Source organism: Ctenopharyngodon idella, chromosome 3 (genome assembly GCF_019924925.1).
Source record: "Ctenopharyngodon idella isolate HZGC_01 chromosome 3, HZGC01, whole genome shotgun sequence".
Taxonomy (NCBI): Eukaryota; Metazoa; Chordata; class Actinopteri; order Cypriniformes; family Xenocyprididae; genus Ctenopharyngodon; species Ctenopharyngodon idella.
Genome location: NC_067222.1, coordinates 41,668,678 through 41,694,599, shown reverse-complemented (window position 1 = coordinate 41,694,599; position 25,922 = coordinate 41,668,678). Strand labels below are relative to the sequence as shown.

General features: G+C 38.9%; 2 protein-coding genes across 2 annotated transcripts in view; one reads left to right on the top strand and one right to left on the bottom strand.

Annotated features, from left to right (window-relative positions):
• The first annotated feature begins 51 nt into the window (after nucleotides 1-51).
• LOC127508291 (retinoic acid-induced protein 1) lies at nucleotides 52-11,916 on the top strand. Its single transcript, XM_051886060.1, has 4 exons — nucleotides 52-3,507; nucleotides 4,038-4,131; nucleotides 4,740-4,789; nucleotides 10,094-11,916. The coding sequence occupies exons 1-4, from the start codon at nucleotides 190-192 to the stop codon at nucleotides 10,100-10,102; spliced, it is 3,471 nt and encodes a 1,156-aa protein (XP_051742020.1). The 5' UTR covers nucleotides 52-189; the 3' UTR covers nucleotides 10,103-11,916.
• A 3,369-nt stretch (nucleotides 11,917-15,285) lies between these two features.
• srebf1 (sterol regulatory element binding transcription factor 1) overlaps nucleotides 15,286-25,922 on the bottom strand; it is a 29,600-nt gene continuing 18,963 nt past the window's right edge. Inside the window, exons 12-19 of the mRNA XM_051886061.1 lie at nucleotides 25,022-25,190; nucleotides 24,796-24,904; nucleotides 23,233-23,342; nucleotides 22,296-22,428; nucleotides 21,815-21,980; nucleotides 19,397-19,579; nucleotides 18,721-18,832; nucleotides 15,286-16,769 (exon numbers count right to left, since the gene is read on the bottom strand). Of these exons, the coding sequence (XP_051742021.1) occupies nucleotides 16,549-16,769; nucleotides 18,721-18,832; nucleotides 19,397-19,579; nucleotides 21,815-21,980; nucleotides 22,296-22,428; nucleotides 23,233-23,342; nucleotides 24,796-24,904; nucleotides 25,022-25,190 (1,203 nt within the window). The 3' untranslated portion in view covers nucleotides 15,286-16,548. The remainder of the gene's footprint in view (nucleotides 16,770-18,720; nucleotides 18,833-19,396; nucleotides 19,580-21,814; nucleotides 21,981-22,295; nucleotides 22,429-23,232; nucleotides 23,343-24,795; nucleotides 24,905-25,021; nucleotides 25,191-25,922) is intronic.

Genomic DNA, 25,922 nt, shown 5'->3' with positions numbered 1-25,922 from the left:
GAATTCAGTAGATAGCCTCACATGCACTGAGGGACCAGTGGACACCCTTGAGGAGCAGCCGTCTGTCCTCTCCCATAGTTCCACTGAGGTAAGAGATGAAAAGGAGAATCTGACAACCTCAGAGGAGGTCATTAATAATAGAGCAAGACCACAAGAGTCCTTTCCAGAAGTCCGCAGTACATTTGAGAGATGGGAAACATGCCACAAGTCAACACAGAAACAGCAGAAAGCTTTGCCCAGGACGCACCACACCGAGGCAGCGAAAGGAGGTCAGGCATATATGATATTGCACCTCAGCCTCACACTGCAAAGAGTGGCTTCTCAGCTCTCAATGAGAAAACAACACCTTTGGCTCAGGCTAGGGATCATCACATCGATCGTAGTGATGCAAAGGTACTGGAGCCTGACTCTCCTCAGTTGCCAGGCAAGTCAATACTGCACTCTGCACCATCTTGGGCTGACACCCCACCCTCTCCCAAGAAAGGGGATGAGGATATGGAACCGGGGATAAGCTGTCCCAGTGCAGTGACTCCCTCAGCCAAACCAGAGCCTTTGGCCCCATCTGCACATACAAGAATGTTCGGTAAGAAACATGCACGGGGCAGGAGGAGACTAATGCATTCAAGTGTAGGAATCAGAAGGCAGCTAAGTGTAGAAGGAGACAGTGCTCCACCTTCTGCCCAAAATCCCAGTATGCCCTCCAGCAAAAGCTCCCTTATTCCTGATCAGATGGAAACTGCCCACCAGAATATTAGCAGTCAAACACAGAAGCTTGTGACAGAGAGTTTACCATCGCGCATGTGCACTCGCTCCTACGGTTCACAAAGTAGCCCAAAGGTCTGTCCTCAAGAGAGAAGGAAGCCAGGTTCAAAGCCTGGTCCAAAACCAGGTTCAAAACTAGGTGTTAAGCCAGGTCCAAAGCCTGGTCCAAAGCCTGGTCCAAAATCAAATATAAAACCTGGTCTAAAGCCTAGTCCAAAATCAATTTCAAAACCTAGTCCAAAACCAGGTCCTAAACCTGAAGTTATGCCTAGTGTAAAACCTGGTCCCAAACAAAGTTTAAAATGCACAGGGTCCACAGAAAATGCAAAGCCTGGTACAAAACCTGGTTTAAAGCCAGGTCCTAAATCTGGTCCAAAATCTGGTTCTAAACTAGGCTCAAAGCCTGGGGCTTTACCAGAAATACTTGTTCCAAAGCCAAGTCAAACCACCACAGAGTCAAAACCAATTGAGGGGGCAGTGCCTAAAGGTCCAGGTCGACCAAGAGGCATCACTTCTAAGATAAAATCAATAAAAAGAGATGAAAATATTCAGATTACAAAAGACCATAACAAGGACACACATGAACTTATTTTGCAAGATGTAAACACAGCATTAACTATGGACACACTTGTCGGTGTGGTGGACAACACTAAGAATGAAACTGTGGGTTCCACTTTGGAGTCTACTCTAGCAAGCAGTTGTGTAAAGTCTTTAGCAAGAGATCAAAAGTCCATGGTGCTGAGATCACGAAAACAAACAAGAGAAAAGTTGACTGAAGATAAAGAGCAAGAAAGTGATAAATCAACTGAGACACCTTCAGCAATGCTCATACACTCACAAATACAGAATGTTACTCTGGATCAGTCATGTAAAACTGAATCTTCAAATCTTGAACTACCTAAGCAGAAGGATGTCTGTACAGATTCACTTCAACAACCGAATGAAGAGATAGTTTCCATCAAAAGAAAATCCAGTTTACCATCATTAGACACCAAAAAGAGGAAGAAAGGTGTGCAAGAGAGTCGAGTGAAGACAAAGGAGCCTCCATTAGATACAGTCACAGGAGTCTGTATTGCAAAGGGAAAGCGAAAGAGAGGACAACATTTGCTAGCAGAATCTGTAAGCACCACTATAACCGCTGATAACCCTCCCACTGATGACATAAGTGACATGCCTTCTGTACCTCCTCAGTGTCCCACTAAAACCAAGTATTTGCCTCCTCGGAAAGGCAGGGGACTTAAATATGAGGCAATGGTTCAGAAAATCACATCCCCAGGGTCCAAAAAGCAAACTTTAAATATTCAACCAGATATTGTACCAGACGAATCAACATCAAAACCAGTGCCACAGGTACCAGAGCTGAAGGAGACAATAACCGCCCCCGAGGTGACTCACATGGAGGGCGAAAGCACAATAAGTAATCAAGAGACCCAAAACACAGAAATTCAAACTCCAAGGAAGAAGAGGAGAAAGTGGGCCACCGTAGAGAGCAGCGATGCACCAGATGTAGCCCTGGAGGCTGGGAGCCTCGTCATCAACACTCCAAGGCTAGCCAAACAGAGAGCCATTAAAAACAACCACGAGATGCATCTAAAGCAACGAAAGAAGAGAAGAAAAGGCATTGAACCACAAGAAAGCATCCCCATTGTGGAGCAACAGGAGCCTAACCAGACTGATATTTTGCCCCCACCTCAACCCTCCTTCTCTTTACCAGAAACAGGTGAACAGGCACAGTATGAGGAGCCACCAACAGAATTGTGCTTACCATTAATAAAACCAAAACGAGGCAGGCGGCCATCACTCAAAATGAAACAGGAGGAACTCTCAAGTCGAACAGAAGATGACAAAGTAAAGGAGAAAAAAAAGCCTGGCCCGAAAAAAAAGGTTTTGAATGTCCTCAAAGTTGTAGTGAAGAGACCTAAGATCAAGACAAAATGCAGCAATGATCTCCCCCCAACAGTGAAGGGGACATTATCAGACTTGCATCCAGCACTAGGTGATAGCAAATGTTCTTTCAGACCATATGTACACATTGACAGCTCTTTGGAGCTAGCATCTCTTTGTACTATCGTCAACAGGCCTGAGGAAGAGCAGATGCTCAGCCAGGCAAGAAAAAAGAGTGCAGCTAAAATGAAAAATCTAGTCACAGTTACCAAGGCAGTATCAAACTCCTCAGTAATGCTCCAGGGGCCCTTAGTTAACAAAAGCCTAATTGAAAGGTGTCTAACGTGCTGCCTATGTGGAAAGCCAGCAAATTACAGGGAGCTTGGGGACTTGTGCGGCCCCTATTATCCTGAGGACTGCATACCACGAAAAATGCTGTCTTCAACACACAGAAATGATTTCAGGCAAAACAGCAACTGTGCAAATGAGACAGAGGTCAGCTGCATCGCAGAGCAGATCAACTCACAGAGTGCATGTGTGAAGGACGTTTTTCAAGATGCAAATGAAGGACATAGCGGGCATCCCAGGAGGGGGAAAAGGGCAATTAGGGAACCATTAAGAACCCGCCCCACCTTGCGGATGAGATTTAAAAGACTGCTGCTGTTGCAGAGCAGACTTAGTGGAGCTTCTCCCCCTGCTGGTGAGGAGGGCAGTGGAACGGCTCTGCAGAGATTGCAGATGGAGGCTGAGGCGAAAGAGCACTGGGCTCATGAAGCTTGTGCTGTCTGGACCACAGGCATAATCCTGGTAGCAGGCAAACTCTTTGGGCTGAAGGAGGCTATTCAGAAAGCTGCAAATGCAGTAAGTGTTTAATTTATATTAAAAATCATGCATTAATAACTTCCTGTACTGTTAAAAAAGAGGCAACAGCACATCTCGGAACATGTTTGGAATATCATACTCAGAAATAGCTATATACACCACCATGACTCAACTGGAAACAAAATTAACTGTAATATCATCTATGACTTCTTTCTAGAAACTGACAAAAGATATTTTTAAACATAATTAGGTTAAAGATTCAAAATAAATTTATTTCTGAGATGAGGTTGTGAGAACAATGTAGCACACTACTGTATGAAACTGTATACTGTTTCACATTCTATTTTCATAAATTAGTATACACTAAACAGTAAGCAATGTATTAATATTCCATTCCAAACAGTGTAACAAAATGATTAATACTCAAAACTAATATACTTTAAGTCTAGTGGGTATCGAATTATATTAGTTATACTATATTATCTGCAACTTATGGTGGCTCAGGGGGCTGTGAAGGAAAGAGTCGATATTTTAGAGAGAAGCTCCTCAGGCTTTCTGTCTCATCACAGAAATGCTCCAGGTGCCAAGGTGAAGGAGCTTCCATCTGCTGCAGCTGGAAGAGCTGTACTCAGAGGTACCATTATGTCTGCGCCAAAGAGACGGGTAAGAGTTGTGACATTTTGAAGTCTGCTGTTTGTTTGTCTACAGTATTTACTGTCCATCCAATGACTCCACCCTCCACTTCACATGCTCTGTCTAGAAACCAAATAGGGTATGCAAGCATATATAATTACTGGTTCTATTAGTATCACAAACTATACTTTAAACTGACAATAATTTTTTCTATGAAGTACTTAACCTAATTAACCTCTTTTGCTTTATGCAAACATGATGATATCTAGTTTACCTACTACAGTTCTTGTGACTATTTATTCCTTGGAAGCAGTCATTGTAGCTTCCTGGGAACTGGCTTGACTGATAAAAACCTGTGTACTCTTAACTCCCAGAAGTTGCATAGAACTGGAACTGGCAGATATCGTCAGCTCTGGACAATATGCACCAGATGGTCTGATCATGATGGTCTAGATTTCCTCCATCATGCATTGCTCTCTGCCATCAAAAATTGCCATCATAAAAAGTGGTGGTTACACCACTGGAGATGGGTCAAGTCAGAAACAAAAGGGCAAGCTGATCTTGCTTTGCATTTTCAATGGAATTTTCTAATTTATACCTTCGATTCTTCCCTTTCTTTTCTCTGTATCTTTTTCCAGGCTGCACGTTTCAAGAAGAGACCTTCTCTATTAAGTGTCCGAATCACAAGGTAAGCAGGTGAATTGGTTTTGCACACAGCAAAGGACATCTCTGATCTAACAGACACATCCATTGTACCATGAACTTCAGTGTCCTTGTAACATTCTACCACCTCTATAACAACAGCAAGGAGTGAAACTAGAGAGCAGAGCACAGTTCCTCATCAGCACCATCTCTCAGGGCAACAGATGAGCCCTGAGCATATCTCACCCTTATCTGTCTGCTATTGACTGGGCAGCTCTCTACTGACAGCAGAAGTTAGTGAAGGGATGTTAATTAGACATTCTAGGCTCTTTCAGTTTCCTTGTTTCCCTTTAGGAGCCACAAACTTTAAAGAGAAGAAAAAATAAGACATTTAGAAGTGCTGCCTCATTTTTCACTCAAGGTCTTGGCACTTGCATGTAGCAGAAAGCCTTCCAAAACGTTTCATAGCTCAAATCAAATTTTATACTGATTTTGCAAATTCCCAAACCTAAATATAAAATTTCTGCATTATTTACTCACCCTCCATGTCATTCTAAACCTGCATGTATACTTGAACACAGCAGGAACATTTTTGAAGAATTTTAAAACAAATCTTTTCCAATCATTTTGACCACAGCTGTCAATCATCAAAAAACATTAAAGAGCATAAAGAATCATGCACTATATTCAGAGTCATTATATTGCGTTTGTATACAACGTGTAGGAACTGACAATGTCAATCCAGACATGACATGTCAAAGTGCCATTTTGGTGCCATTGAAAATACATTTTTATATCTTCGGAAGAAGCAACTGCTCTATCTGGTCTTATGTGACTTCAAAAATCTTTATTGCTCACAGATTTCATGGTCTACCATGTGCTTTTATGGTGTTTTTGGTCATTTTTGGAGCTGTTGTTGTATGGCAAAGAGTTGCATGAAGATTCTTAAAAATGCTTCCTTCTGTGTTCTACTGAACAAGTCTGGGCTTCGAACAACGTAATACAACTCAGGTCATTTGACAATACTTGTGGCATAATGTTGATTGCTGTAAGCATTTTCTAGTTACGTTAGTAGTTGATAACCTGTGCAAAAGGTACTCCATTATGCCAGAGTGGTGCAATGTGGTTCCAAAGGTATTCCAAGGCCTTTTAGAATATTGATATGCAATTGTTTGGTGTTGTGGGTTGTTACGACTTGGTTACTTGGATCACTAGAGGAGATCATGTACTTCATTGTCCATCAGGCAAAAAGGATCTGATTGATTTAAAAGTAATAACACACCCCTCCTCAACAATCCACACCACTTGGGGTATCATTCAAATTTGTAAAAGAAACAATATGGCAATTTAATACTTAGGGTTAGTTTTAAGAAATATTATTAGTAATGCTCACCTTAGCTTAAGCCTTGTATCCACCAAAATTACCCGGAACAATTTGTCCCAGGAACTTTTTTTCCCCTCAGACCTGTTGCTGTTTGTGCATCCATTGTGGTCTTAAGTACCGTCAAGATTAGTCCGGTGACATAGGACTGCACGCGACGTTCCAGTTCCTGTTGGATTTTGTTCTCTGCATAGAAGCTTAATAAAGCCTGAACCTCATTGTTAGTCAATCGGTCATAATTTTTAAACTCCATTGTTTATTCGAATAGCAAACAACTCTTTCTGCACGCATGCAACAGACTTTTAAAAAAGGTGGTTGAAATAAAATGCTGCGTGAACTCAACCAATCAGCATCTTCAGCACACAAGTTCCTGAACTTTGAATAAGTACTACCTAGTGAGCAGGGACTTTCTGAGGGGGGAATTTTTACCCAGAACTTCATTTAGACCCTGGTCCCTGCGGTCGAAACACACCCCAGAGTGCCACCTCAAAGTCTAGTTCTTGGGGAAAGTTCCTGCGGTGGAAACGCTGCTTTAGTTTCACATGCCTCTTCAGTCTTATATGGTTGCATTTGCTTGTGCATTCGCCACCTACAGGCAATCTGTGAACTACAACTGAGGTAGATCAGGGAGAGAGAAAGGAAAAGGGATAGACTGAACAAGAAAGACCGAGAAAATGGGCATGGCAGAAAGAGAGAAAGAGAAACGATATTCAGCAGTAGTACAGCTTCCTGTCGGAGACCGTGAGGAAAAACCTGGATGGAGATCAAAACACCCCACCCTCATCTCTCCAGCACTACCCCTCCCTTCCTCTTTCACCCTCCCACGACAAAGGAAGAGGAGAACAGAATGAGAGAGAAATAGACAGACAAACAGAGCAGAGGAGAAAGTTCAGAACAAGCAGAGCACACATCAGCAGGGGGATCTAAGGGCTTTGGGTCTCTGGGATGCCAATTTGCCGCTTTAATGAAAGCGAGCGGTAGAGATACCACCCCCGTCCAGGTCTCCAAGGAAATCTCTTCCTCCTCTTCATCTTCCTCTTCTCCTCTGTGCTCACATGCACTCAGTGGCGAGCTCTCTTTTAGGTTCACGTGGCTTGAGAACATGACAACAGCAATGCAGCACAGGCAGAGCTTTAAGTCAGGCCGAAGGGGGGCAGCGCAGCAGGCAGGGCAAGAGAATGCTGCCGTTCTTTCCCCTGTACTTGCATGAGAAAAATTTAATTTGCATTTCCTCAAGGAAAAAACAATTCTAGCCAGTCAACAAAAGAATAGTGTTAAAGTTTTGGGTAAACTTAGGTTCTGCATCAGAGCTGTTTTTGCCACTGTTACTGACACTCGGCACACATCTCATATTCATTTGGGTGCTCAGAAAAATCAACACAGTCACTGTGCTAGGTAATAAAAATGGTTAAATATATGTAACAGAGGCCAGCTAGTAGTCGCTGTGCGAGTAAACCTCACTCCTCTGATCTCAAGAAATGCTCTAGCGACTGACGCTAAAGGTTGCGGCCTTTATCCTCTTTGTTAGACCATCCGACTCCCATGCTGGAGACCCAGGTTCGAGGCCCGCACAGAGCGGGGCGAGTAGAACCTGGGTAGAGGGGTTACATTGGTGCCGTGACCCAGATGGGAGTGAGGTTTAGGGGGATGAGTGTAACGGAGGCCAGCTAGTAGTCGCTGTGCGAGTAAACCTCACTCCTCTGATCTCAAGAGGTGCTCTAGCGACTGACGCTAAAGGTTGCAGCCTTTATCCTCTTTGTTAGAGCGTCCGACTCCCACGCCGGAGACCCAGGTTCGAGGCCCGCCAAGAGCGGGGTGAGTAGAACCTGGGTAGAGGGGTTACATTGGTGCCGTGACCCAGATGGGAGTGAGGTTTAGGGGGATGAGTGTAACGGAGGCCAGCTAGTAGTCGCTGTGCGAGTAAACCTCACTCCTCTGATCTCAAGAGATGCTCTAGCGACTGATACTAGAGGTTGCAGGTTTAGCCTCCTTGTTAGAGTGTCTGACTCTCACGCCGGAGACCCAGGTTCGAGGCCCACGCAAAGCAGGGCGAGTAGGTGAGGGGTTACATATATTCAAAAAAAACAAGACCGATCACAATTCAGTATACAATTACATATGAGAAAAATGTTGCAATGAAGTCATGGCAGACATTCCATCAATGTAAGTCAATAAGAGATTCTCTTAAATTAAAAAAAAAAAAAAAATGTAAAAACATGAACAGCCGCCTGCACATATATGTAACCCCAAAGCATGCGGTGAGGCAGATCATGTGAAGCACATAGAAAGTTCAGTTATTACAGCTGTGATCAAATCACAGAGAATGGTGTTAATACCAGATATAATCTTTCTAAGTTAAGCAGTTTGCGCTGAACTAAGTCCTTTGTTTGGAACACGAGAACGTTTGATGAATATCAATGCAGTGCTGCCTAACAAACACTGTAAGCAGGGCTGCGGTTAAATCGCGGTGTGAGAGAGATACTGATTACCAGCGTTGAAGAGCAGAAGGATTAGTTCAGAGATCAGAGAGAAAGCAGGAGATTGGACCCAGAGCAGAGGAGGGAAAGAGAACGAGAGCAATAGCAAGAAAAGCTGCGGAGGAGGAGAGATACATAAACCAAGAATAACATCCGTGTCAGCGCAATTAGGAAACGGTCCTGCGGTGTTTTTTTCGGGCTGTAGATCCCGGCTCGATGCAGCTTTCATATCGGCGCAGCGGCCACTGTTCCAGCGCAGGCAATTAGAGAGCTCATGCAACGCGTATGATGCACAACCACCGACACAAACGTGCATAGTGCGGCCCTGCTGCCGCATACACAACACAGGTCTCATGCACAATGCACAGATTAGAGATACTGGCAGATTATGCTATTTTTATAAGTGCATATTTTAATTTCAGCAAATTCATGTACACATTTTTGTCATTATCAGCATCAACTACCATGGTCTTTACACCTGTCGTTCATTAATTTTTGGTTAATATCTTATAAATTTTGTCAATCAATAATGACTTGCTTAGCACAGCATTTATATGCCAAGACAATGAACAGAACGGAAATAAAGAGCTAAAGTTACTAGCTTACATGAGTAATCAACGTTTCATTTTTATAACATCTTTTCAAATGTTGAAATTATCAGACTGATGTTTAAATTATCAAACAGATGGAATGTTTTCAAGTGAGACAAATTAAAACCAAATCATCACAGAATTCATTAAATCCATTACTTTCTGTTACTTGTGCTGTTGTTTTCCCTCCAAAATGATATCACTTCCTGGGAGATGATGTCATGTTAAAGGAATATTACAAAAGACTCACAGGATGGAAAGTGATATTTGGAATGCAGTAAAACATATCAAATTATTATTTTTTTATTAAAACAATATTGACAAGTAAATATGTTTTGTTTGTAGCATTTCTATTCGAGTAAGGAAAATGAGCACCTGGAAACCTAAATTGTGAAATAACTGTGATAATGTGATGAATGTACCTAATATGACTTCTATCTTTAAAGGGGTGGTTGATTATGATTTCACTTTCTCTCCATCATTGTCCGACTCTGTTTTTAACATAAAAGGCTGAACATTTTCTGACATTTTAAGTGAGTCTGCGTGAGGTGATCGGCGCTGTTAAGTGCTAACATGAAACTCCGCCCTCTTCTTGAGAGCAGCAGCTCATTTGCATTTAAAGGGACACACACAAAAATGGAGCGTATTTGCTCACCTTCAAAAAGTGACAAATTTAACATGCTAAAAAAATGATCTGTGGGGTATTTTGAGCTAAAACTTCACATACACACTCTGGGGACATCAGAGACTTATTTTATATCTTGTAAAAGTGGCATTATACCACCTCTTTAAAAATTAAGAATTCCATAGATATGAGGAGGGCTTAATAATGTATATGAACGAGGAATATTTCAGCAAGCCTTTCTCCACTCTTACGCATTTCAAATGGATCTGTTTTTCAGGCAATGTAACATACCGGCGGCGCATGAGGACTGGTGAATGTCACCTATGCAGTAGAACAAGGACATGCGTCTGCCTGTGTGCTGCAAGTCGCTGTGGACACCCGAAACTGGGAAAAAAACTGGGGCTTCAGTCGAAGCACAAAGATACTGTAGCAATACCGACCCAAGATCAGATCATCTCCGAATCCATCCGGCCCGGCCCAAACACATAAACCTTCATGACCAAAAGCTGAAAAAGGGAAAGACACTTTTGTTATGAATCCGAATGTGCCATTCTTCCATTTTATTCCGTATTCTAGAGCGGATGTTATCAGTCGGAGACACCTGGTGGTGGATTTGGCCTGCTGCCCCGAGCACTAGCTGGCACGCGTGTGTTTCCACTGTGGAAGAGGGATTGAAATTTGAAGATGTCATGCAACACTGGATGTATTTCAATGGACACTTACATGTTACAAAGAAAAAAAGTGAAAAGTGAAATTGTACATGGTGTGCTTTACAGGTCTAAATATTCTGATATCATGAAAAAAAAACATATAAATGCATTATTTTAATATACTGCTACTCCAAGATGTAGGCTTATTTTCATGTGCATTTGAAGACAAAACAGCATCACTGAGATGTCCAACAGTGTATCCGATATACATTTTTTATATATATACGTTCATACAGTGTTGGGGGTGATGTAATCAGATTATTTTTTCAAGGAATTTAAGTAACAAGTTACTTTTGTTTTCCCATTTATTGAATGAATTTGCATTTCCTTCAGCCTGGGGCTTACTCATTTCACTTTTGGTGTGAAAGGGCCTTTACATTTGACAAAAATATAATTTTTTTTTTGTTATTAAAGAAAAAACAAGCAAGCCCAGCCCAGGTGAGAAAAAGTAACGCAAAAATAACGTAATGCATTACTTTTTATAAAAAGTAACTAACATAATTAGTTACTTTTTTAGGGTGCAACACAATATTGTAACACATTATTTTTTAAAAGTAACTATCCCCAACACTGCGTTCGTATTATGTGTATCAGCTTCTCCGCATTTATTAAAGGGATTATAAAAATTTTGTCATCCTTTACTTGCCCTTATGTCATTCAAAACCCTCATGACTTACTTTCTTTTGTGAAAAAAACAAAAATGCCATATTGTAGAACAACAGCACATCGGAAATTGTCTGGGAATAGTGATTTAAATTTCAGTCTCATCACATGACTTGAAATATAGCACTCTTAGAATAGGTTTTTATGATAACGTTTTGTCATTTTGGAGCTTGACAACCCCAGTCCCCCATTCACTTTCATTGAGTGAAAAAGGGCAGCTTGGACATTCTTCTAAATAACTCAACTGAAGAAATAGTCATATGGGTTTGGAAAAAAAACATCTAGATGAGTAAATAATGACAAAATTGTAATTTTGGTTGAACTTTGATCTTACGAAAGCCTCAGCACAGTGAAGAGATCCATATCACAAACAGATCTTACATTTACATTCATGTTATTTGTGAAATGATGCAGAAGACAACGTGAAAAACTGAAACTGAGAATTCATAGTCATTTAATCAGATGTATATGTGACTGACATACAGTATTATAGGCTTCACTTCACTGCAGTATTACAGGTAAGACCGCGCATAGAGATGACAGAACCATCACGTAATTATTGGATTCCTAATTCTAAGTAATTGTGTATATAAGTATTTGATGCTGTTTAAATGTAAGATGTGATGTACTATTATAATTGTGTATAGTATTTCTTAGAGATGTTTATTTTCTATAAAACAAATATGTTATTGCTTACAAAAGTTATTAAAACAATGAATTAAAAGGACTTTTTTTGGAATTGTATTTGTCCACAGCTCATATTGCAAAGTTTCTGGTATTTTCTTGTTATGTAAAGCTGCCATGAAATATAATAGATGTGTGAACATGAACAGCTGTCTTTGGAATTGAGATCAAAATCACGTTTTGTTTTCTTTTTGTGCATCTTCGTTGGTGCTCAACGCAAAGTAATTCAGTGCTATTATCCTTAAAGATGTCTCTGTCTCCCAGCCAGTGGTCTGAAATTATATCTGGAGGCATACAGAAACAGATCTATGCCTGCTTGCTTTCTTAACACCTTTATTTACTCTGCTGGGGGTTTCTGTTGGTTTAGCGAAGTGAAAACAAAGCCATTCTATCTCTAGTTTGTCACAAATGTTAAGCCCATGTGAAATCAACATCTTATTACCCAACCACCAGCACACATGAGTTTCTGTATTTATTTCTGGAAATTATACCTTTTCTGTATGAAAGGAATATTCAGTGCTAAAAAACAAAAAAACAAAAACATAGGGCTACTGAATAAATCCCTCGATATGCAACAAAAAGCTCACGTGACTTTGCCTCAACAGAGGATGTGATTGATAACTGGACACATTGGAATCATCATAGGGGTTGGTTGTAACATTTTTAACAAACTGTTACAACTAGCCTATCCCCACCCCAAACAGCCATAAGTTAGCTAACTGTTTTAGCATATGGGTTTGAAGTTAGCATAAATACAAAGCATCAAATTAAGAGAAACAGCTACTTCAGGTCATGTAAGTTAAATAATTGTATCTACAATTCAATGATTGCTAGGCCAAAAATAATCTTGATTAAAAAAAAAAAATTACATTCTTACCTGAAAGTCAGTTTTTTTTGTTTTTTTTTGGTTATAAAATCTACAAATTTTCTCAGTCGCATGCAATTTCCCCTGTGAGCTCAAAAAGATGGTAGTGTATGATATTGATGATGTTACCACAGCTCTTTTCTGACCTGTCAAACTTACAGTATAACATCCATGTTTACAACACTCCCTGGTCTTGAAAGATTATTATTGAGTTAATTTAGAGTAAATTAAGTTAGCAAATGTGTGTATAGAACAGCCTTGTATCGTCTACCTTAAAGGTAGACAATCTTTTGGCCCTCTAGCGGTTAAAAAACAAAACTGCATGCATTTTGCGGAAGAACGTTGTTTTGTTTGTCCTTCGGCTTTGCTTGGCTGTGCGGATGAATATGGTTCTCCTGCTGCTCATAAAACATCATGGCTTAAAGGGTTAGTTCACCCAAAAATGAATTCAATTCTGTCATTAATTACTCACCCTCATGTCGTTCCACACCCGTAAGACCTTCGTTGATCTTCGGAACACAAATTAAGATATTTTTGTTGAAATCCGATGGCTCAGTGAGACCTTTATACCCAGCAATCACATTTCCTCTCTCAAGATCCATAAAGGTACTAAAAACATATTTAAATCAGTTCATATGAGTACAGTGGTTCAATATTAATATTATAAAGCGACGAGAATATTTTTGGTGCGCCAAAAAAACAAAATAACGACTTATACAGTGATGGCCAATTTCAAAACACTGCTTCATGAAGCTTCGGAGCGTTATGAATCTTTTGTGTCGAATCATGATTCGGATCGCGTGTCAAACCGCCAAACTGCTTAAATCACGTGACTTTGGCGCTCCGAACCGCTGATTCATAACGCTCCGAAGCTTCCTGAAACAGTGTTTTGAAATCGGCATCACTATATAAGTCATTATTTTGGTTTTTTGGCGCACCAAAAATATTCTCGTCGCTTTATAATATTAATATTGAACCACTGTACTCACATGAACTGATTTAAATATGTTTTTAGTACATTAATGGATCTTGAGAGAGGAAATGATATACAGGCCTCGCTGAGCCATCGGATTTCAACAAAAATATCTTAATTTTAGTTCCGAAGATGAATGAAGGTCTTACGGGTGTGGAATGGCATGAGGGTGAGTAATGAATGACATTATTTTCATTTTTGGGTGAACTAACCCTTTAAGAGATACCTGTTTACATGGAAACTAGGATCTCAAGCTAACTAGCTGAAGACGTTACTGCTATACCCATTAGACACGGTACTTCCTTGAAAATAAATTCCAGCACAGCGCTACAACAAACATAATGAAATGACCCTTCACAATAGATAACGCTTTACAATTAACTCTGTTAGAGAGCTACATATGGCAATTTATCTGTTCAATAAAATACCTTACTCACCTGTTGAGTAATAAAAACGCCATCTCAGTGTCGCTTTAACATTTCGAATCCCTCGGTTCTCGCCATCTCCGAAAAGCCAGGCCTGTGTTGATTCTCGTTTTATTATGAGATCTGTCGCGTTCTCTTTTTGCCAGCTCTTTTTGACTCTCCTCCTGGAATGTACGTAATTTCCCGCGAAAAACATCCAGCTAGGTCTAAAACACTTATGCTTACCATAGTGAAACAGGGTAAAATTTACTCTTTTTTTTACATTTTGTTCATTTTGAAAAGAAAAAATAAAGTGACAGTGTAGGCCTACCGTTAATATTTACGTCATATCGGTCATATACCAATTTTCGGTTAATATCTTGTTTAGTATGAATGAATGAAAATAAAATAAAGCACTTCATTATTTATTTCTTTTCTACTATCAAAGGAATACTAAAAAGTGTCTCTCAGCATATAAAAACAACACTTGTCACACTTTTTACTTTAAATATTTCTGTTTTAAAAGTAAATTTCTGCATACACACATAGCATAAAACATTTCCACTGTAATTTAATTTATAAAACACTCATCTTGAGAATACAGTTTAAGCTGTTTATGCTTATGCTCACCAAGAAGGCCGCATTTATTTTTTTCAAAAATACAGTAATATTGTGAAATATTACACAATTTTAAAATAACTTTTCCATTTGAATATATTGTAAAATGTAATTTATTCCTGTGATGGTAAAGCTGAATTTTCAGCATCATTACTCCAGTCTTCAGTGTCACATGATCCCTAATATGATCTTGATGCTCAAGAAACATTTCTGATTATTATCATGTTGAAAAGAGTGCTGCTTCATATTTTTGTAGATACCATGATATTTTTTCAGGATTCTTTGACAAATATCAAGTAAATTAAAAATAAATAAATAAATAAATAAAAATGCATTTATTTGATATTAAAATGTTTTGTAACAAAAAAATGCCCTCCTGGAGAACCTGAGCTTAGACTTTACATTAAAATGCATTTCTGTTTTTACAAAAATTATTTTCCATGGTAATCGACAGATGCTGCCAAAATAGACCGAACCCAGAACACAATAAAATAAAAATAATCATTTTTTTTGCCCATAACATCAGGATTCAAAGACACACAGATGGAAGACTTCATTACAAAAGACTTTTATTTACAATCTTAAGAATAAAATCAAATAGAAGACAATATAGGATATACTATGTGTGCGTCTGCAAGTTTAAACACGGTTCATCTTTGAGACTCGATCACAAGCACTACAGAAAAGTTAGCGTACAAGTAATGAATGTCAATTGCAAATCTCACGGTTACTGCGGATATAAAATGTGTCTAGTAATCAGAGTTCGTACATAACGGTGGCTAGAAATGAAATATAAATATAGTTCTCTCCCTAACAAGAGCTGCAGGTAGCAAATCTTATCTTTGGATAAAGATATTAACGCTGATGTCTTTGCTTTATAATCAATACTTTGATGACATTCGAATGCAGATGGAATTATTTGGATATATTAACTCCAATGGAAGACTTTACAACCAAACTGGTTGGAAATACAAATTAAACAGTGGATTCAATGGCAAACGGTGGGCTGTAGGTGACCGTGCAGCCCACTCACTAAATAGTGCAAATGGACACAAATCCAGCGAACAAAGTCATACTGTGGCTGCAGGTAGAAACCGTTTTTTTTTCTGATGAATACTTCAAATCATTCAAACTGGTTAAATTTCAGCAGCACGACAAAATCGACCATCAGCCCCTCTTCAAATACTGCTCACCTACAGCGTCAGACAAATCATAAATACACTTAGTTAAAATATATACAAAGAAAGAACTTTTATAAAGCCTCAATTTTCTCAAATCAATATGTAGAATTCATCCCAGACGATAACAGGTAAGTAGGAACTACTTTAACTCACGGTTGTTTTCCTCTATCGTAATGTTTCTTTCTTTCAAAAGGTGCTAATAGTAAAGCAATGCTCTACAATATGTGTCCAATTCAAGCACCCGTTGGACCAGAATCCAGTTTATCCCACCAAAACACCATCTTGTGGCCAAAGTCAGCACTGACAGTGCATCGTTTCACAAAGCCATTTCACAAAGGAAACCGAATAAAAATACCTTCCGTTCAATCTTTGTGTAGGGCATATAAATAAGTTAAATAATTAATTTCATATCAAAAATATCAAGGATAGGGTCCCGTTATCGCCCCTGCATCTTGTAATTGGATCTGCAGTGATGAACTGTTGGGGAGAAAAACAAAAAAAAAACATCTTTGCGTTCCTGGATGACATTGACTGAGGCCTGAAACGAAGAGCGTGTTGATTCTCTGTGGAGAGATGTTGGGGTGTGTGTGTGTAAAAGTGCTCTTTAGTGTGTGTGTGTGTTGTGTGTAGTTGGCTAGGTGGACGTGACGGTCGTTCCGCTGCCTAGTTTGATGATCATCTGTTGGCAGTCGTGGAGGGTGCGTTTGTCTCCTAGCTTCTCCAGCGTCCGGGCGGCGTCGACCAGCATGCCCACCCTTTGGCCCGGGGCGGACAGGAAGGAAGGGGGCAGATAGCGACACGCCAGCATCACGGCCTCTGCCTGCTCGCGCTGGCCTGGACGCATCTCGCACTCCTCTGTGAGAGAAATCACAAACACATACAGTAAACATACGCAGGGTGCAAAACTAACACTCAACAGAGTTACTCGCCTGTTGGCTGATAACTTTATTTGTGACTGCAATATGAGGCAACATACATGATAATGGAATTCAAATTAAAGCAAGTAATGTTGTGACCTGCACATTTTTTTTTTACCAATTTTTTTCATTAATTTTTTTTTCAATCAATCATATATAATATACATGATATGATAATATTACTTAAATACATTAAAAAAATAAAAAATTACTAAACCCAGACTTTTTTCATTCAATATTTTATATATATATATATATATATATATATATTATATATACACACAGTCAAACCAAAATTTATTCAGACACCTTGAATATTTAATTCATTAATACCGTTTATTCACTATAGTTTAAAAAAATGGTAATAAAATATAACAAGATCTCAGAGTTAAACTGTGTCAGAAAAAATTAATCCTAATTATGTCAGATAACACTTAAGCAAAACATGGTCAGGTCAAAGTGTCTGAATAATTTTTGGTCCCAAATTTTTATCAATTTTACTGGTAGTCCACTGTATGAAGAATTTTTGGGTATAATATGTCAGTTTACTTTATTTTGTTATCCTCACTTACATAAAGGAACTATAGTGTCCTGCACCCACTAGTGAAAAAATATAAAAAATGTCTGAATAATTTTTGGTTTGACTGATATAATATATATATATATATATATATATATATATATATATATATAGTGGGTGCAGGACACTATAGTTCATTTATATATATATATATATATATATTGTGAAATATTATTGCAATTTTAAATGTGTTTTTTATTTGAACATCTATTAAAATGTAATTTATTCCTGTGAACAAAGCTGAATTTTCAGCATCATTACTCCAGTCTTCAGTGTCACATGATCCTTCAGAAATCATTCTGATATGATGATTTGATGATAAAGAAACATTTATGATTATTATCAATGTCGAAAACAGTTGTGCTGCTTAATATTTTTGTGGAAACCGCAATGATTTTTTTTAAAGAAAAAGAACAGTGTTTAAAAAAAAATAGAAGTCATTTGTAACATTATAAATGACTTGATAAATTTAATGTGTCTTTGCTGAAAATATAAAAAAAATATTAATTTCTTGGTAACGCTTTACAGTAAGGTTTTATTTGTTAACATTAGTTAGCATGAACTAACAATGAACAACTACACCATTCTACACCATTTATTAATCTTAGTTAATGTTATTTACAACATTTACTAATATATTATTAAAATCAAAAGTTGTATCCATTAATATTATTTAAAGAAACTGACATGAACAATAAACAACTGTATTTTTATTAATTAACTAACATTAACTGAGTTTGAATATATATATATATATATATATATATATATATATATATATACACACACATACACATACACACACACAGTCAAAAATTATTCAGACACTAGGTATAATTTTTTCTATTTTTTCACTAGTGGGTGCAGGACACTATAGTTCATTTATGTAAGTGAGGATAACAAAATAAAGTAAACTGACATATTATACCCAAAAATTCTTCATACAGTGGACTACCAGTAAAATTGATAAAAATTTGGGACCAAAAATTATTCAGACACTTTGACCTGACCATGTTTTGCTTAAGTGTTATCTGACATAATTAAGATTCATTTTTTCTGACAGTTTAACTCTGAGATATTGTCATATTTTATTACCATTTTTTTAAACTATAGTGAATAAACTGTAATTATGAATGAAATTTTGGTTTGACTGCATATTCAAACAAGGAATTCTTCTCTGATGTAAACAATTCTATTCAAATAAAGACATTTTAAATTGGGCTTTTTAAAGTAAGTCATAAGATAAAAGCAGCTATAGCTAGAATTGTCTTGGACAGGCTCAGTGCACAGAAACCCGCCGCATGTTCACCTGTTCTGCTTCCAGGCGTGGCGCGGCGGCGCAGACTGCGGTCCAAGAGCTGGTGTGTGCGTGTTGGACTGGCTCCCGCCATCAGCCGAGCTGTGGCTTCATGCAGGAACAACTGCAGAGAGAGAGAAACGGAGCCATTGAGTTACACAGGCACGCTCCATAATCCTGCCTGCAGAATGTCAGTTAAACCTATGCAAGAAAACAATGTGTTCAAACTTCCTTACTGAACAAGATTATTGTGCAAGCTTTTTTGGAAGCCTCTTTAAACAGGCGAATCTGCTAAAATGTTCAAAAATACAGTAAAAAGGCAATATTGTGAAATATTATTACAATTTAAAAAATAACCATCTTATATTGTAATACGTTTTAAAATGTAATTCATTTCTGTGATCAGAGCTGAATTTTCAGCATCATTACTCCAGTCATAAGAAAGATTTTTTTTTTTAATTATAGTAATTAATTATCAGCGCTTGAGGCTGGGTGTTGTTATAGTATACTATATAGCGTTTGATGGTTATATAAGATTTCGGTCATTCTGCCTGACCCAGGACAAGTTGTTTGCAATAGTTTGCTTAAATAGAACATTTCTTAGTTCAATGAACTAGCGACACAAGTATGACAACGTGTGATTTTTTGTGTGGACTCTGCACTGTGTCTGTCTGTGTGCATGTCTCACCCTGCGCATGGCCGGTCTGAAGCTCTGAGCGAGTTTGCGGAGGGAGCTCAGGTCCTGCTGGAAGCCCTGCAGCTCTGCAGGTGAGGCGGCCGTCGGCGAGCTCTGCTGCGACGCCACCTGCTGCTCCCTCCACACGTTAGTGCGCGTCACCAACAACAGATCACACAGCAGCAACTGCACCAGCTACACCAGACAGAGAGAGAGAGACACACAGATGGATGGATATCAAATAAGACATTGTTTCATTCCAAAAGAAAAGCCTTAAGATATTTTTCTTTGAGAGCACAAATACCATCTGTGTGTGTTTGTGTGCTCTGGCTTATGTGGTTTATGAGGACACAAATGTGTATAATGACATGGGTATTACTTCCTGTGTCCTCGCAAACCAAATGGCTTACTAAACAAACTAAACTGTTTTTTTTTTTAATTCAAAAATGCAGAAAGTTTCCTGTGATGGGTAGGTTTAGGGGTAGGTTTAGTGTAGGGGGATAGAATGTACAGTTTGTACAGTATAAAAACCATTACGTCTATGGAGAGTCCCCGTAAACCACATGTACCAATGTGTGTGTGTGTGCGCGCGCGCGCGCAAAAACAATAAACTCAAATAAATAACATTTTAATGTGTTGTTATACAAACAAAATTTTTAGCATCTGTTAAAACTAGCAACAATCTAAAAAATGTTAGCAACATGCTAAAACACCCTAGCAGCATATCCATCCATCCATCCATCCATCCATCCATCCATTTGTCTGTCCATCTATCCATCTGTCCATCTATCCAACCCACCCATTCATCCATTCATCCATGTCTATCCATCCATCCATCCATCCATATTTGTCCGTCCATCCATCCATCCATTAACTCACCCATCCACACATCCATCCATCCGTCCCGTCTATCCATCCATCCATCAGTCTATCTATCTATTTGTCCATCCACCTATCTATCCATCTGTCCGTCTATCCATCCATCCATCTATCCATCCATGTCTATTCATCCATCCATCCATCCATAAACCCACCCACCCATTCATCCATTCATCCATGTCTGTCCATCCATCTATCTATCATCTGTCCGTCTATCCATCCATTCATCTATCTATCCATGTCTATTCATCCATCCATCCATCAACCCACCCACCCACCCACCTTTGTCCATCCATCCATCTATCCATCCATCCGTCTGTGTCCATCCATCCATTTGTCAGTTCATCCATCTATCTATCCGTCTATCCATCTGTCTGTCCGTCTATCCATCCATCCATCCGTTTGTTCGTCCATCCATTTATCTATCCATCTATCCGTCTGTCCATCCATCTATCTATCCATCCATCTGTCTGTGTCCATCCATCCATCCATCCATTTGTCAGTTCATCCATCTATCTATCCGTCTATCCATCTGTCCGTCCGTCCATCCATCCATCCATCCATCAGTTCATCCATCTATCTATCCATCTGTCCATCTATCTATCTGTTTGTTTTTCTGATAGTCTGTATTGCCTTCAAAACCTGCAAAACCGGCTTAAAAACCAACTCCAAACTACCTCAAACTAAAAACCTTCACATTTCAAGCTTTTAAAAAACTTTTTCAAACTTTCTGGTCAGGCTTTCTCAAGTAAACAAAGTTTGTCTTGACAAACTTTTTTTATTATCTACTTACTATCATTATCATTCAAATATTAAAATGTAAAAAGACACTTTGCAAAAAAATTGTTAGGGTTCAAATGACAAAAACAACAGTTACTGTTCAAAATGAAGACAAAAAGTATTGTGACATTTTGTGCCAGTGTTGTTACTGTTTACTAAAACTAAAACCTTTATTTCAATAATTTTTTTTTTTAAAGCTGAAATTAAAATACAAATATTACATGAAATAACTTCAAATGAAAATTGGAAATGGCAGACTAACTGAAATAAGTGGAAGTACTAAAAATATTAAAACGGAAACTAATATAAAAACAAGAATATATTAAAAAAAGACAAAAGCACATCAAATTATTCAAACAAACTAAAATGAAAATAAAAATATAAGCTAAATCAAAATATAAATACAATAATACTATATAAATAACACTGGTTTGTGGTTGTCAAATGTTAGTTGAACATGTTTATAGACAATATGAGGAACTACTACCATGACACCTGTGTGAACTTGAGGAGAACTGACTTCACACATCACCTCGAGACCAGTTGTTTAAAATTATTTAAAAACATGGCCTTTGTGTGTTCAGGAGAAGGACTGCGGCACAGCTCCGTATTGCACTGCAGGAACATTGCACAGTTGAGACACATGCAATGCAACTACAATGCACTACAGCTCTGTCCAAGACAAAACACACCACAAACTGGCAGCGAAATTAATGTGACTCTAAATGATTCCTAACCGAAGTATGTGATTAAATGCAAATGCGCATCTACCTTGTCTAGAGTGTTGGTGGTGCAGTGTGGGCCGAGGTTGAGGCTGTCTCTGAACAGGCCGCTGGCTTTCTCACAGTAGCTGAGGCTGAGCTGGTAGTTCTCAGGTTTGGCCAGCAGGGAGCGCACCGCTTTAAAAGTGTTCAGACAGGCTTTGGGCAGCGGACTCCTGCAACACAAACAGGATGTGTTTAGCACAGGCCGAGCTAAAAGCAATAAACCCACACAAAAACACACATCAAATGAAGCGTTGTTCCCGGACGGCCGTATCGGCTGTATCAACAAAAACCGATTTGCCAGGAAAACCTCTCTGATGAGAACTCGTGCAATCTTTTTTCTACCAATTTGATCTTTATTTACTTGTGGTAATAATATGTTTTGAAAGCAAATATACCTGAGAATGGAATTAGGTGGTGTATCAAACACAGTTACTTAATGAAGTCTTTCAATAACAATGAAGTTTCCTGTGTCAAATGTCACTCACTCAGCAGACTGAAGGCTGCGGGGCAAGTGTTCCACCGCTGGGTACAATCTCTCTGCTGCCACATCATCGCCCTGGAGCCAATTAATTATCACCACGGCCACTGACGACCACCATTTGGAGTGAGGGTCACAGCCTGGAGGTCAAGGACACAATGGTGATCACACACACATACACAAAGTGTCCTTCATTCATCCTGAATAACATCTGCTTCAGTGAAAACATACTGAGATGAATGCAGTTTGATGTGAAATACACTGACCTGAATGGAAAGCGACAACACAACTTTATATGAGTTGTATATTCAGAGCCCAGCAGTGGCGACCCTCTCTACTGTGATTCGTCCAAATAGCTATTCTTTGATATAAAAACGAATATAAATCTGATCTTCAATTCCCACGCTATACGCAGATTCATTGGAGTTCACGCCACCGAAAGCAACAAATATGAGCTGAATTGTATAAAGACCCTGCCTTCTTTTCCTATTCATCAGTGCTGTGGCTCGGCAGTTGGATACTATTATGCACTTCTCGGGTTTTTAAGAGTATAAACGTGTTCTGTGTAATCATCCCCTAACACCTCTTCACTCAGAAGTCAAAAAAATATTGCCAAATTGAACAGATAGTGAAACTAAAGCACTTCTCCTCAGGTGGGCGAATGAAGACAACGCCGCAGAATTTAAATGTCATTTCCAATGACTGACATCACAGAATTTACCGCATTTTGGTGCTGATGTGTGAATGGTCTCTTACTGGTAAAAAGCCAGAAAGCCGTTGCTTGTGTGAACCGTCTTTACTGGTAAAGTCATTCTGGTAATTTTACAGTAATTTACAGGGATTGCTGTGTGAAAGGGGCTACTGATAACATGATCCAGGACTCCCCAAAACAATAGCTCGGGGGTTCAAATGCAGAAGTTAATGGAATCTAAAGTGAAGCTGACCTGTGACAGTGGCCATGTTTGATCCGATGGCGAAGGACTGTGTTGTGGCTCCTGCTGCGTCTGAGGCGCTGGTGAGTAACTGCAGGTATTCCAGAGCGTCTGAGTATTCCCTGTCAAAACAAACACACACAACTTAAATTCACACCCAAATCACAATATAAAGTGATAAGGCTGATTCAAAAGTGTATGGGGCAACAAATGTAAAATTAAGTGTCACCAGATCCTCAATTTTGTTATATTTAGCAACCAATGCAAGTAATTTAGCTTTTGTTGTAATAATTACAGTATTGTTAAATATCGGTTTTAAAAATATTAGTAGAACTTTTAGGGTTTTTTTTTTTTTTGGTAAATGTGAAATATTATATACCACAAATGTTTTACAAATAAAAGTAAATTCAGCAATCAAGTTTTTATCCTCAACAGAGGCAGACTGATGTATCTTACTGTAATATAAGAATCAAATAGAGTGCATTAGTGACCGCCAACTTTTTCAGTGGCCTTGGCTTTAGAAGTATTCATTTTTCCCATATGGATTTAAAATAATTCTTTGTTAAAGCATTATAAGCCATGAACCACACCAACCAGCTATGTTGTGAATCACAACATTACAAACTTCGATTTAAAGCAAAAAAGACACACAACGACACAAAAATATGCACATATATACAAATGTAAGCAATTTGAGCATAAGGAGACAGCCTATTACATCATTCACAGTGCTTCATGGGAGTGGGCGGCGTAAAAGAATTTATTTATTTATTTATTAAATCGCAACTCTGTGATTGGTTGAGATTCTTTGCAGAATCATGGGTAATGTAGTTTTTAAATCAGGAATTCCACAATTAAAAAAGTTAAAATCACTGATCTATATAGAGCATTTGTATAAACGTGGCTCATAAAGCAATCGAGTTTACGGAGTTATTAAAGTGAGCAGGCGCGGGTTGCAATATTTTTGGTCTTATTTTCAGCATAGAGCATTTGGATTTATTTCAGTTTATTGTGGGGCTTGTTCTTGTTCACTGTTTTTCTAGCAAGATCTGGCAACACAAACGAGTCAAGGAGCGTACCACTTTCCTTGTGATTTCTTGCACCGCACACATACAGAGGAGAGAAACATCCCTGATGCATGTTAAAATACACCATTAGCAACTAGTTGTTCAGTTCGGTTTCGTACACACTGTGCCGAATTTCTGTAAATGTGGTTGTCCCTACCTGTATTTTTCGGGAGTTAATTCGGTTGTAGAATGCGGCTGTCACTACGTATTTTACTGAACTGTGTGTACAGAACAGGATTAAGCACTAAAAGGTGAATTGACAACCAAATTTAGCTGCAGTGTGTACGTGGCCAAACAATACAGTGTGAACACAATCCAGTGGGGGCAGGAAAGGAGGGAGCAATTGAACTCCGGTTTGAACCAGGCAATTGAACTAAGTGTAAAAACACGCTTACATGCTTTAAGTAAAACCAGACATCAGATAAGTATTATAAATGCACAATAAAAACCAGTGCAGCTCTATTCCCTATAGAGACTTGTGTAAACCAGCACTGAGAATGACACCTACCCATCCCCGTCAGTGAGGGTCTTGTCGCCTCGAGGCTGTGCCACACAGTAGAGGGCTTTTTCCAACAGATGCTCCCGGAACGCCTGCGTCACCTGAGCCAGCGGGTCAACTACAGACAAACACAAAAAAACACAAAAGTGAGAATGGGGAATCATTATCATGAGCACATTGGTAAAAACACAAACTTTCACAAACTAAAGCCTGGTTTTCTCTGTATAGTGCTGACCTGAGTTTCCTGCCTGGCTGTAGATGCTCTCTTTAGGGGTGCTGCGTATGGACCAGTCTTCATCCACAAAGAAACGATGACCCAGAGGGTGACACAACCACTGCATGGCAGGAGGGACGCTGCCGCTGGGCGAGAGACAGGCCTGCCGAGCGCTGCTCAAGAACACTCGCTGCAGAGACAGAGATAGAAATATTATATCTACACTTGCCATATGCAGCACAGAAACTAAATATGGATACATTATCAAAACAAGAGTAAAACAATAAAACTGTACTGGATGAAAAGAGAGACTCTGACGCTGTTCCAAAACCTAGTGAGCGCCCTACGAAGGCAGCATTTTAATCCCAGATCGGCTACAATCCCAATCCCAGAATGCACTACAACTAGCTAAAATAAATCCAAGACTAGGTGAGTGAAGTGTCTTTAAATATATTTCATCCAATCCTGGCTATTACTGATAAAAATACTACAATCAAATTACAAATGGACCATTTTACCCAGTGTATATTGGGTAAGTGTATGTGTGCTGTGCATTTTTATGTTTGTTTATAAAGTATCACACCCTTAGCTTAGCTAATGCTAATGACAAGCTCTCATCTGTGGCTGTATAACAGAAACATCCCAACTCTACTAATCTTTTTAGTAGCCATGGAAATAGAACATTCTTCACTTAGGAAATAGAACATTCAAAAATTCAGAAATTTCTGTAATACAGCTCCAGGTTTGATGCGAACGCTTAGCGTATTCTATGGAAGCCCATTTCCGCCACATAAGTGTGTCATAATTTTGCCTTTTTACGTCATCTTAAATCATATGAGATGAAAAGTCAAAATTTTGACATACCCAATCATAATTATGACATCAAGTCAAAATTGACACATACGAAAAGTCAAAATAATGA

Coding starts and splice junctions, on each gene's coding strand:
- LOC127508291 (XM_051886060.1), top strand. CDS start 190: ATGGGAAACATGCCACAAGTCAACACAGAAACAGCAGAAAGCTTTGCC. Junction 3,508..4,037: donor TTCAGAAAGCTGCAAATGCA/GTAAGTGTTTAA, acceptor GTCTCATCACAG/AAATGCTCCAGGTGCCAAGG. Junction 4,132..4,739: donor TGTCTGCGCCAAAGAGACGG/GTAAGAGTTGTG, acceptor ATCTTTTTCCAG/GCTGCACGTTTCAAGAAGAG.